Source organism: Lepidochelys kempii, chromosome 9, assembly GCF_965140265.1.
Source record: "Lepidochelys kempii isolate rLepKem1 chromosome 9, rLepKem1.hap2, whole genome shotgun sequence".
Classification (NCBI taxonomy): Eukaryota; Metazoa; Chordata; order Testudines; family Cheloniidae; genus Lepidochelys; species Lepidochelys kempii.
In genome coordinates, this window is record NC_133264.1 from 24,252,173 (window position 1) to 24,266,237 (window position 14,065).

The 14,065-nt window shown below is 41.3% G+C and overlaps 1 protein-coding gene across 4 annotated transcripts in view; it reads right to left on the minus strand.

Moving 5' to 3' along the window:
* Positions 1 to 748: 748 nt before the first annotated feature.
* LEKR1 (leucine, glutamate and lysine rich 1) overlaps positions 749 to 14,065 on the minus strand; it is a 185,287-nt gene continuing 171,970 nt past the window's right edge. For all 4 annotated transcript variants that reach the window (XM_073359605.1, XM_073359602.1, XM_073359604.1 and 1 more), the window contains 3 exons: positions 9,261 to 9,413; positions 7,830 to 8,129; positions 749 to 4,730 (listed from right to left, as the gene is read on the minus strand). In XM_073359605.1, coding sequence (XP_073215706.1) covers positions 4,317 to 4,730; positions 7,830 to 8,129; positions 9,261 to 9,413 — 867 coding nt within the window. In that variant the 3' untranslated portion in view covers positions 749 to 4,316. The remainder of the gene's footprint in view (positions 4,731 to 7,829; positions 8,130 to 9,260; positions 9,414 to 14,065) is intronic.

Genomic DNA, 14,065 nt, shown 5'->3' on the forward strand with positions numbered 1-14,065 from the left:
GTTTCCTAATTTATACCCTTTAACAATATATCATAGTCGCCATGGCTCCAGTTTCTATTTCTATGTATTTTTAATGCTGCTAAGATACAAAGACCACTTTTTCTGAAGTCAACTTTCTTCCTTCATGGAAAAAACTAGAAGTGGACTGGGATCCCACATCATAACCAGGCACGATATGAAAGGCTCAGTTGTCATCTCTCATATATGAGGCAAAGCAACATTTATCTTGTAAAATCTGCTGCAAAGGATTTTAAATAAAAAAAAAAATGTGACCCCCTAATAGGACTGGAAGTCGACGTCTTTGATAAATACAGCAGATGCTTTGGGCCTGCTTCAGCTCCTATTAATGTCAATGGCATGATTTCCCCTGCCTTCAACAGCTAGAGGGGACTAGCTTTTTATGAAGTAGGCAACACAGTTGGTTGGAGGGGTGAAAATGGGCTGAGTTTACAGGAGTTAAAAAAAGTCACTAGAGTGCTCCCAAAAATGTACTGAGAATCCCAAGGCACTAATAAACAAGAGGGTTTTGTACACTTTGTTGCTTCTTTAGGCTGAGCATATTGTACCCCAGGAGCTCCTTGTATCCCTTCATTCCCCCCCCCCCGACCCAAGTGCCCTATGTTCCACCCTCTCATCCCCATCCATTGCAGGAACCCCCCTGCAGCCCCCCTCCCCTCCCTTATATCAGGGGCCCTGTGTGCCCCCATGTCCCCTCTCCCCATACCAGGGTTCCCCCATTTGCTCCCCCATGCCAGGGGCTCTGTGTTGACACCCACCCCCATTCCAGCTGCACACAATCCTTTTCCCCTACCATTTTTATCAACTGGTTCACTGAGCTACAGACAATTACAGAGGTAGTTGAAGCTGATGGCTCTGTCAGGGGCTCCATGTGTCCCCCATTCCCTCTTCTGAGTTTAACCAAAATCAACAGTGTTGAGGTCTAGCTCATTCCCCAAACGGCTGAAATGTACGGGATGCAGTGTTCAAAGGCATCATGTTACACTTAACATGACAGCATTTCTGTCTGTAAGACCTCACTTGGCTTGGCCAAAAATAAAAAACATGGCCTAGAAGGACAAATGAAGCATTTCCTAATTCATACCAAGATCTACATGTATTTAAAAATTACATGCAAAGCAGTCATTTACTGACCCTGATCATCAGGTCCAGCTGAACTGTGCTTGGTATAGGACCTGGGGGAGGGAGAAGCTGTATGCCAACTTTGTGCTCCCTGACTCATGAGGCTGCTGCTGGGGTGGTGGGTGAAGTTGGACCTCTGCTCTAAGGTATATTATGCTGTCATTGACAGCAGCCAGTACCAGCTGCTTCAGAGGCAGACACACAAAACCCTGCAGTAGGCAGTTATGGGATAATCTGCACACAGGAAAGTTTTTTCCCTAACCCATACTGGTGAAAGATTGGTTTATGCCCTGAAGCATGAGGAACTAGACAGCCCTTCCAAAGCACACTTATTTTTTTCAGTATTCCATTATGTCTAATACATAATAGTACAAGCCACATTCTTCGGACAAATCTACGGCACAAACGCCATCATTTTTAATAGAAGTATTACCTCCAGCCGACACCATGGCTCACTGATGTAATCAGGGACCTTACAATACATTTTTAGTGCTACCCCCTGCCCCCACATTGGTAAGTTTCAGCCAAGTAAAAGAAATGCATCAGCTATTACATTTTTTACTCCCATTGTTCTGCTCTGTGAAATTAATTTCGATCCTGTCATGTTGTCTTTAAAACCTCAGCATCACTGAGCAGGATTTCCTGACATGTTTCATTGCTTAGCAGAGAGTTCTGGATTTCTGTGAGGTAAGGACAGAAAAGGAAGCCAGGAACTCTGTTCTTGACCAGCTCCTTGAGCTGTGATTTATATGTTTTCTCAGTGCTAACTACTTTACTCCAATGATTGTTCTCATTCTGTGTTGGTATTTCTTACTTTACATTTTATGACTCTGCAGTTCATAGTCTATGAAGCTACATCTACTTTACAGCAGACCAGGGGACCAGATCCCAGACTATGACTCTGTCCCTTTTGCATTGCTCCAGCAGCACAAAGGGAATGGACAACTGCCTTAGTATGGGAGATAAGGATTCCCCTGATGTAGGGGGATCTCCAAGAGGCATAAAACTAGCATAGGTGGTGGTATATGTAGCCTCCGCTTCCCTTTCCTCTCACTGCGCTCTGGAGATCTCTGGTTGGTGAAGTAGTCCATATGGGAAAGTAAGCTGGCATATTTTACAGCAGCCCTGAGTCTCCTTGTTTAGTCGCACATTCAGGGAAGCGGAAAGGCTTCTCCTGCTACTCCTCAGGCCCTGAACCAAGCAGAACTCAGTTGGCCATGGAGATCTGACCCTTTCTGATTATAATTGAGATGTGAACTAATCATACTGCTCCTTGGCAGGCAAAACTCCCCCTGAGGTCAATGGGAGTTTTGCCTGCATAAAAGACTGAAGGATCTGGTCCATATATGAGTCACAGCGTAACTAAATAATTCCAGTAAAACAGTGTGTGTGTGTATATATATATTGCATATAGAACTAGAAAATAGAGGTGGGAATTTATAGAAGTGCTCAGCATTGGCCTAATTCTAGCTCTACTTTTCTCCTCCAGGCCTGAAGAAGAGCTCTGTTAAGCTCAAAAATTTATCCCTTCCACCAACTGAAGCTGGTCCAATAAAAGATATCACCCCACCCACCTTGTCTCTCATGGAATACTACAGTCATTTTAGGACACTGTGATCTTTTCAGGACCAGGAAAGTTAGAGGTCAAGATCCAGTGTGTGATTTCAAAAGTGTCTCATGGCTAGCACTTAAAGTGTCCTGTGAAGAACAACAATGTGACTAGAAGAGAACAGTGTGTCCAGTTCCGAAGCTTTCAAAAGGATCGTGCAACCTCTCAGTCCTCTAGTTGCTGATTACGGTTCTGAGAATCTCCAAAGTTTCCAAGTTTAATCTCCTTCCCATGAGGTTTTAGTTCATGTCACAGCCACCAACCTGAATCTGAGCCTGAACAGAACTCTCCTGGGAACACACAAAGGTAAGTGTGAGTGACTGTCCCAGAACACTCCAAGGATTTGGTGGTCCAGGGAGTGAAATCTGAGGCTACCATAGAGCACCAACTCAATCACATCAAACTAATGCAGACTGCTAGGTTTATTTATTTATTTTAAATGAGTATCCCTGTGGCATGTTCCAGAAAAAAGCACAGCCCCAAGTTCACAGTAGTAAAATGAAAATGTTAATTCTGTTGTGTAACAACTGAGTGTATGCCCCTATGTACAAGCAGAAGGATCACCTCAAACTGAAAGGAGGTAGCTCAATATGATGATGCTGGTTTGATGAAAATCAAAAGGCCACATCTTTCAGACTGAGGCAGTACCGAACCTGCTGGCTTTTGGGTACAATGCATTCCTGAAGCTGTCACATCACTTGGGGTCCTGAGTTATGGAAAAAGTAACTGGAACAGTGTATACCCTAGGGACACTGGGTTTTAATTTTGATACATAGTAAGTCATTTCTCGTAAAGGAAGAATTTTAAAAGATCCCCATAAGACTGTTAGCCTAAATTGGCATAGTTTCAATGACCTCAGTGGAGCTATGTCAATTTACCTAAGGGTTCTGGGTTCCTTTACTGGAGTGGGTACAGGACTTATACAGCAATGGGTGGGACGTTGCTTCCGTGCAATATTTTGTCTATTATTTAGGGTTTGATTCTGCCATCTTCTCTCATGGTGAGTAGTAAATTATTGCAAAAACAGTCAATCCCATTGGCTGAAATGGAACTACTTGCAAGTATGTTGCTATTCAATGAAAGGAGGACAAAATCTGTCCCTTAATGCTTGAGGTACATTTGTACAACACTAACTGGCACTGGAGTTAATCTGGATACAATTTGAAATATGAAGACCAGGACATGGTGATGGTTTGGTGAAATAATTCTGGAGCTTTTCAAATATCTTAATTACAGTTGTGCCAGATTTGCTGAAAACACCTCTTGGAGGAGTACTGTGTTTTTCTTTTTATATTTCTCACCTTGAAATACATGTAGCATTTTAACTCCATTATATTGTTGAACAAAAAATAAGCAACCATGATTGCCTTGTAAAATATAACTACATAACAGATATTAGGTTAATTTTAAATTGTAAAAAAAAAAAAAATAGAAATATGCTAATTGCCAGGAAAGTTTAACTTTCTGGTACCATTTTGCCCCTATAGTCCACAATTAAGTGACCACATAATGCACTGAAATGGTTTTCATGGTTTACCAATGTACTGTCCTTGAACATTTTTATGCATCAGAGCTGACTCAGTTGTCTTCTTATAACTGCAGTTATTCTGTTCTTGGATTCATTCACAGAAGACGCTCTTTCCCTGGGAGGGTGTGGTGGAGTTAGAGCTGGCAAACCCACTTTACCACTGCTTTTGTGTTTATTGAAGGCTGGTGCATTAGCAGCTCTTGAAATACTACACAGGCCTGAGTGTGTGATTCCTTTCCCAGAGTTTGGGCTCGTAAGGCTCTTCTGTCCATGATTACTGACCAGTGCAGCACAGGAGATTAGGCTGCCCTGACTGAGTGAACATTGTGACAGTGGGAAGTTTCCACTGAGCCTCTTCAGTTCAAATACTTGTTCTCTAGCTTGAGTCAAAGCTTCAGTTAGCTCATAGCGTTCCTCACACTCTCTACGCACCGTTTCCTGGAGAAGAGAGTTCTGCAAATAGAAAGAAACACATACTTTATGAAACATCATCACTCTAAAAGGGATAGATGCTGGGTGCTTACTGAACTCCTCAAACATAGGGTACTGGTGATCAGAGGGTATATGTTCACATACAGGGTGAGTTGATAAAATTATGACTATACTACAAAAAAAAAATCAGATACCCAATTTTCTAATTTTTCAGTTGTCTGGGGTCAAAACCATTCCACTGTACTTGGAACACAATGAGGCATAACCTGAGCTGCTGACAAATGAGGATTTGCTTTAAAATGACTACATGAATTAAATCAGTACTTGGCTCAAAGACTTGTGGATGAGTTGGTCTGAATAGTTCAGATGGATAGCAGGAGAGAGAGATTGTGTTTTCTTGCTAGTAGAATGCTACTACATAGGCATTCGGTGGCTAAAATACGACTTTCATATGCCATATCTCAAGCTGCTCCCACTGTTAAAATCATGCTAAATGTTTTCTATAGCTATACTTAGTCATGCTATTGGGACACTTCTGTTTTATTTGCAGTCTTTGCATAAGATCTATTCTAAAAGGGGAAATTGTCAAGTAACAATTTATGAAAGTTATTGAGGAATAATACTGTGGAACATTTAATCTGCTGAAGCAGTAAAACACTTCAAGGAAGTTTATTTTGTACAGTGAGTGATTAGAAAATGCTTTTTTTCATATTTGACCTTTCTTTAAAACCAGAGAACTACATTTTTTCACCTTTCCTGTCACATTTATATTATTTTCAAGCACGACTGAATTAATGAATTTTTATATGAGGCTCAGCAATTTGCCCCATCAGTTCTGATATTCACTGTGTCATTCCAAAGCCAGTGACCTATGGATGCACAAAGTCTTAGATTTGCATTGAGTGAAACGACAATCTACTTGCCTCAAAACACCATCACTATGGCAATTTGCTTTCATTCTCACCAGGAGGAAAGGGGAACAAGAGGAAGTATCCCTGAGTTACAATCACAAACCTCTCCCCATCTCCCACCCTGGGAGAGAAGAAGGGGATGCTTGTTCTTGGGACAAGACAAGAAAAAGACAAGGAGAAAGAAATAAGGAGATGAAGAATGATTAAAGTACTTCTCGTGTCACCATCCAATCACCCAAAAATGGGGTGTTCATAGAATTTCAGCAGAGGGAAGGGAAAGAGAGGTGAAGAGAGAAGTAAAGGGAGGGGAGAAAGGAAAAAAGGGGAGGGGACAAGAATAGAGTGGGGGAAGAGATAGCTCAGTGGTTTGAGCATTGGCCTGCTAAACCCAGGGTTGTGAGTTCAATCTTTGAGGGGGCCATTCAGGGATCTGGGGCAAAAATTGGGGATTGGTCCTGCTTTGAGCAGGGGGTTGGACTAGATGACCTCCTGAGGTCCCTTCCAACCCTGATATTCTATGATTCTATGACTAGATATGGGACAAAAAGAGAGGTCAGTATGCCACCACTTAAAGATCTGTACATAGTGCAGCAGTATAAAGGGAAGAGAGGGAGAAGAATCCTATGCTGTAAACAATCAGATTTAAGTGAGTGCAGCTGAATGGAGCAACTGACTTTAGGCAAAAAGGCCTGGAGAAATATGAGATGACTTTGACATTATGAGGAGGGAAAAAATGGCAGAAACAGAGCTAAAGATGTGGTCAGTGTTGGGCTCAGTCATTCTGAGGACTGAAGGGACCTTCATTAGCTAAAACAAAATCACAGCAATATAATCAATTTGTTAAAGAATAAAGGAGGTAATAGAAGATTTAAAGGCTGAGATAGCAAACATATATCAAGGATGAAAAGTTGGCTACCCTGAAATGGCATAAAATGGGAAATAATCAAGACAGTTTCAAACTTGGCAGAAAACAGACCACCAAGCTATAAATACAAGATGTTGCAATGCTCCAGCTCTACTCCTTCAGGTCCCATTTTCTCAGAAGCAAAATGACCACTTTAGTAGTAGAATTTTATAAAGATAGGTCTAGACAGTGAAAAATGCCTGCAAAGCAGGCACAGTAAGCCAAGTTTACCACATCAACATGCCTGGCCTCACCTGAGTATCACTCACAAAAGAAAAGCAAAAAGGGGTACGCCTACACTGCAGTAAAAAAACCTATGGGCTGCGAGACTCAGAGCCCGGGCCAATTGACTTGGGCTCTGGGGGCTCAGGCTGTAGGGCTGCAAAGTGCAGAAGTTTGGGATTGGGTTGGAGCCTGGGCTCTGAATCCCTGTGAGGAGGGAAGGTTTTCTCAGCCGAGGCTCCAGCCCAACCCCAATTTTTAGCCCCACAGCTCGAGCCCTGCAAACCAGAGTCAGCTGACCCAAGCTAGCCCTAGCTGGGCCGCGGGTCTTTTATTGCAGCGAAGATGTACCCAAAAGAGACTGCTTGCAGGGAATGCATCCCTATTGTGTCTAGGATTTCATAAGACAAGAAATATTGGACAGAAAAAGAAGAAATGTTTGGAATTGTTTGATGCAACAGAGGCAATGGCTGTCTGTGCATATTTGCATTATTCACACTGGTTGCATTATTCATTGTGAAAAAATTATCCAAAAAGCTAGCTTTTTTTCTTGTATGCAAAATAGTTGTAAACTGATTTCTGTGAAACATTTTATGCACTCCCATATCCATGGTGTACAAGTACAATTTTTTTCTAATTAATTATCTCAAATATGAATAAGATTGCTAGATGGAATATTACTATCATGTTTAAAGTGTTTGTAATAGTCCATGTTTTCTATTTTGAAAAAATCCAGGGTTCCTTTAAATTATATCTTTAGAGTGTTGTTAAACATGAGGTGGAAGGAGAGGTGCCTTCAAAGACCTGAAAGGGATGAGTATTCTTGTAATAATGCACTAACAGGGGTTTTCACACTAATTATTTCAAAATTTGTTCATAAAATTTGCTTTTCATTTGATTTACAGATTATTCATTTTAAAGACTTTTAAAATTAACACACTAGAGTTGAAGATTTTAGTTTATTCTAAAAGTCTGCACTTCTTTTACATTGATCTAAATTGCACGTTTGTAACATGATAATAGAATAGTACACACATATTTAATACTAAATGTAGCAGGGCATGTCTTTGGTCAAGTTCCTACCTCCTCTTGAGCCTGACTCAAATTCTGAATCAGCTCTGCTTGCTCCTGGGTTAATTTTTCCAGTTCATCTGACTTCTCTTTAATTTCTTTCCTCATGCCCTCTGATAATGAATCACTGTTGTTCTGTTCCTTCTTCAGCTGAAATTCAAGCTTAGTAACCAGCCTTTTAAGGCTTCGCATTTCTTCTTCCTTATCTCCATCTTTCTCTGTAAGTTTGACCTGGGCTTCCTGAAGCTGGTTTTTAAGAATTCCCACTTCCATCCTTAGGCTGTTGATGGCACTGGATATTAATTCAGGTATCTGTATGATAAATCGTACATTAGTTCACATGCAATTATTTATTTGGTTACGTAGAAATTTGATACCAGACAAAAGGAGCTCTGAAAGTAAAGATGTGTAGCTCCTAACAGGTACAAATGAACAATACCACTACTTTGGACTTATAGAATACCCCTCAAGGATGTCAAAGTGCTTTTAAAATGTAAGAAAACTCAGGCACAGAGAGATTTAAGTGATTTGCCTAAGGTCAAATAGTGAAACTGTGCTAGAAATGGGAAAAAGTCTTTTGATTTCTAATCTCAATTTCAACCTCTAGAGCAAGTAGATAGTCTTTTTAAAAAAATAATATATAGATACTATGAAAATAAAATGTTTTATTTTCAACTGTTTAAACATTGGCTTAAAATAATGCATTTGAAATAAACATAATAAAAATCCCTTTCTTGATTCTCCAAATGTCTCAAAGGATGTCTAAAACTTTTGGAAAACTATTTTCAGTTTTTATATGAATTTTGGAAAACTCAGATTTGGATAAATAGGATTCAGATAACTGGTGGTTTACCTGGCTAGAAAAACATCTGAAAAGAGAAAGGAATAGAAAATTGTATTGAATGAAAGAAATTAACATAGATAAAGGGAGAACTAATGGACTCAATACTTGGCTTTGTCCAATAAACACTAAACTCAGGTAAGGAGGGAGAAACTACTGGGGATACCTCTATGCCAGCCCAGTATAGTTCAGAGTAGTCCAAGGGCTTTGATTTTACTTTTAATTAAATAAATTGTGTAAGAAATATAGTTTGATTTTTTTTTAATTCAGTTAGCCCATTGTATGACATTGCAAGAAAAATCAACATGTCAAAAAACTATAGCTAGGAGAAATCTGGGTCTGAGTAAATGCAAAAATATCTACCCTATAATACCTTTAAATGAAATAGCTATATGCAAAATGTGTTTGCTCTGTTCCATTTCAAATAATACAAAATGTACTGTATATACTAGAACAGGGAGAAAGTGTAATGACATGCTAGTAACCTATCTAGATGAAGAAACACAATCTAAGGGGATTAGGTTCCCCCACCCCACTCCTTTTTGTCTCCAAGGTATATTATCTACGGTTGCAACACCAACTTCCTTTCAATTGCTCCAAACCTTCATCCGTAGTTCCTCTTGATCTTTCTGATATTTTGCTATTAATTCTTGGTGCTTTTGTCTTTCAATGTCTAGTTCCATTCTAGCGTCTTCTTTGAGCCTGAAAATCTCTTCTGTGTGTCGTGTTTGGTCTTTAGCTAGACCAATTTCCATCTAGATAAGAAAACGCACTGTTTTTTAAATAAAATATACCAAGTTATCTTATAGCATTTTCACACTGAGAATATTCTTAGTTAATATAAGGTTTAGCAGACTCAAATGGTTTGAAGTTCAAATTCAATTCAGATACATTTCCAAAGTTTGGATGCTTATCCAATATATATCTGAATTATTGGAAACGGTAGAGTATACAAAACTGGCAGTGTTACCAGCTCTTAACTTCCACTGACTTCACAGCAATCTGAGGGCATTCAGCTCTCCATAGGCGACAGACAGCATTTTGCAAGATCAGGCCTCCAGACTGGCAAACTAATGAGAAATTCCCACAAAATGTTGACGCTACTTTTTCTGGCCCTAGACAGAAATCAGAATGGTATCAACATGTCCATCCGCAGTAGACATAGTATCATTTACTTTGCATTAAGTATGCATTTGGATTTTTGGAAATATGCATATCTATATACTCTTGGGGCTCATGTACTATAACAACAACTACACATTTTTACAAAGTAAATCAGAAACTACAAATTCTTCCTTATCTAAATAACTCATCAAGACTACCAATAACCCAATACCTAATTTCACACACATCATCCTAAATCACCCCCTTCTCAAAAGCCTGGGAAACCAGATAGGCCTTGCATTTTGCTCTTAAGATCAGCAGACCAGGGGGAAAGACAATTTCTCAGCTGAAGCCATTTTGCCACCAGCCTCTTTGTATTAAAAACCAAGAAGCCATTAGCTTGAGAACCTCACCTGACCTCACCTGCCATGGTATCACATGGGGAGAGAAGCACTCTTTCGGACAGTCATAACCCTGGCTTAAGAGGTTACAAACAACTTCTTGAATTACATATGAAAATGAATCATAAGTGAGTGATGATGTTGCAGCACAGGTCTAATTTGCTCCCTGAAAAACGCACCACTGAACAAATGGCTGCCATATTCTGCACTATCTGATATTCCCTAGTGGGTTGGGGATTTGTTGAATAATCCTTCTAAATGTAATGAGATTAAATGAAGTGTGAAGGAAGGACACAGAGGTGGTTGGACCAAACTATTACTTTTCCTTTCTGGGGAAAAAAAAAAGAATAACTCATTGTGGTAATGCTAGATTATATAACCCTTAGCTGGGTTAACAAGGAGGACTATTTTGCCAGCAAGGCTTACACCTGCAAGTAAACCTCTGCTCATTATATTATTATTTTTTGAGCTTGAAAACCAGTACACTTCACAAACACCCAGTTACTTACCTGTGCAATAACTGTTGTTCTTCAAAATGGATTGTACACATATGCATTTCACTGTGCCCAATGAACTCTCAAACAACAACTTTTGCTAGCAGTGCCAGCAAGCAACGCATGTACCCTCGACTGTCCTTGTGCACTGAGCCAAAGATATAAAAGGGCCTGGCCACTGTCTCTCTCTCTGTTCGTTCACATGGCCAGGGTATCGTACCTGAAGTGGCAGGGAAGGTGGGAGAGTCATGGAATGTCTATGTGCACAACATACCTCGAGAACAGCAGTTACTGTACCAACAAGTAACCACTTTTTCTCCTTCCGGTGATTGTGCACATATATGTTCTACTGTGAGGTGACTCACCAGAAATTTCCAGACAGGGTGTGGGACTTCACATTATTTGAAGAGCGACTAACACTGACTTGCTGAAGTCTCATCTCAGGAAGTTTGAGTAAGAGAGTAGTGTCTGGAGAAGGCTTGTACACACAACCATGTTGCTGCTTTGCAAATATCCACGACAGGAGTGTTGCTCAAAAAGGCTGATGAAGTAGAATGAGCCCTAATGGACTGGGCTGTTATCCTTGGTGGAGGACATACCTTTGCCAGCTTAAACGTAGCAAAACTCGATAGTCAGAAATCCAACAAGAAATACATGTTGCAACAGGTTGCCCTTTAATCCTCTCAGCGTAGGATACAAAGAGTTTGGGAGAGGATCTGAAAGACTGTGCAGTACAAGTAAAGTGCCAGAGCCCTTTGGACAGCCAATTTATGAAGCTTTTCTTCATCCTTGGAAGAATGAGGCTTTGGAAAGAACACTGGCAGATGAATAGTCTGGTTGAGGTGCAATGATGAAACCACCTTAGGCACAAACTTAGCATGCAGACTAAGAGGGACCTTGTCTTTGTGGAATATGTGAAAGGAGAATCAGCTAAAAGTGTCTGTAGCTCTGACACCTTCCGAGCGGAGGTAACTGCTACCAGAAACACTATTTCATTGATAACAGTGGAAGAAATGTTGTTGCCAAAGGTTCAAAGGGGAGCCCATCAAGCAAGACAATACTACATTCAGGTCCCATAAAAATTACTGTATCAGATACAGGAAAGTACAAGGGAATTCGCCCCTTTGAAAATCTGGATTCCAAGGAAGTGAAAAGATAGAATACCCATCCACTGGTGGGTATACTGCAGAGATGGATGCTAGATGGACTCTCACTGAACTGACAGAGATGCCAGAGGATTTCAGCTGTAACAGACAGTATAGTATATATCTAGTCTCTGTGCTGTTTGGTGATAATTGGTGAGATTCCACCCAGATTGAAAACCTTTTCCATTTTAATGCATGTGTGGCTGTGGTGGAATCCTTTCTGCTGCTCACCAAAATGGCCTAGACATCTCAGGAACAAACTCTCTCCTCATTGTTCAACCAGAGATCATCAATGCTGTGAGGTGCAGAGATTGTAGTTTGGGGTGCACTGACTTGCCTTGTGTAACCGTGCATTCTTGGGTCACAACTGAAAATGCCAAATTCAGGACAAACTGCTAAGAAACAGGGCAAACACAGGAAACCAAATTAACATCAAGTTAATGTAAATACTAATGTTTTTCATAGTGTAGAATCTTGGCATTTAGCCATGAAAGCAATAGGGTAGTGTGCCTCAGTTTCCCTTCTTATACAGCACATTAGGTCTGCAATGTCTTTTCTCCTGTGTACAGTTTCAAGACTAGTTACAGGCAATAACTGCGAAATATCAATATCACAAGGCCTTTTAACATAAAGTGTGTTCTTATGTATCACTGTTAACATGTTCAAGGGTTTTTCCAAAAGATTAGGCACAGTGTACATTTTTACAGTTCTTGGTATTAGCAACACATTAGTCACAAGAATTAATTAGCATTAATATTAACATCAAATTCATTTCAAGTGTACATTTACAATCATTTTTGTCATGCCACGCCTTCTGCTCAATACCATTGCAGCTTTGGCAATTTAGGGTTAACCTGTGGCTTTTATTTGTAAGGTTTAGTTTTTCCCTTCCTCCCCATTCTGGAGGGTCAAAATCTGAGCTCTTTGGTGTAACAGAATCCACTGACTGGCCAGATGTGTCCTCTTTGCTCAGGGCTATGGGCAAGTCTTTCTCAGGGCAGTCAGTCAGGTAATTTGCATCAACACAGACACTAAGCCTCTTTACCAGTTTTCAGATACTTAATCATTACCAATTCCAAGGCTGGACTCTGTCTTAAAGAGATACCATCCATTTTCACTAGCATGTTAGACTTAAGATTCTTTTGTCCTTCCATTACGAATCTCTGCTTCCATATGGAATCAGATGTTGAGTCCACTAAGACAGTACAAGACATATCAAAAGTGTCTAGAGATTAGAGTTTGCCTGCCATCCTCTGTATTCTCATAGGCAAAGGAACTAAGGGTGTGGGGGGTGCTGCAGCACCCCCAATTTTTGTGTGGGGTCCCGGCCCTGCTGTCCCAGTGCCTGGGGCTCTGCTCCTGACCCCGCACGTGGGGTCCCAACTCCCAACTGCAGGACCCGCACCTGGGGCTCTGTTTCCAGCCCTGCATGCAGGGTCCCAGCTGCCCCTGGACCCCTGCCCAAGGCTCTGCTCCCAGTCCCACATGCAGGGCCCTGGCTGCTGCTGGACCCGCGCCCGGGGCTCTTTCCCCAACCCCGCACGTGGGGCCCCAGCTACTGCTGGATCTGGGCCCGGGCTCTTTTCCCAGCCCCACACACGGGGCCCTGGCTGCCGCTGGACCCACGCCTGGGGCTCTGTTCCTGGTCCTGCGGCTCAGCTCCTGGCTGCCACCAGATGGGTGAACATTTCTGTTACAAGTTGGTTCTGCTGGTAGAAAAGGAACCCTTTGCATATGTTCTAAGGGTCCAACCACCAATCCAAGACTGAAGCCCTCATGCAAGTATGCAAATCTGCAAATGTCTGCTTGGATGATATACCGAGTGAAGGCAGGCCTGTAGCCATCTGAGGTGAAGTCTGGCATGCTGAGTCACGTATGTGCATGAGGCCAATAGTTGTAGATACAGCGCACTGTGTTGTCCCTAGGTTGGACTTGAGGCTTTTGGATAGAGAGACTATGGACTGAAACCTGCCCATCAAAAGATAAACCATGGCAGTTGTGGTGTCTACATCTGTTCCTATGTAACATGTTCAGTGTATCAGTTTTAATGCTGATTTCTCTATATTCAATTTTAGGCCTAGATGAGAGAATAGATGTCTGATGAGGAGGATGCTGTGTTGGATGTGAGTGCTTCACATTCCCCAAACTAACCAATCATCCAGGTAGGGAAATATTTGAACACCTACATGGTGCAGATGTGCCAAGACCACTGTCATACTCTTGGTGAACAGCCTTAGAGCTGAAGGTAGGTCGAAGGGTAGTA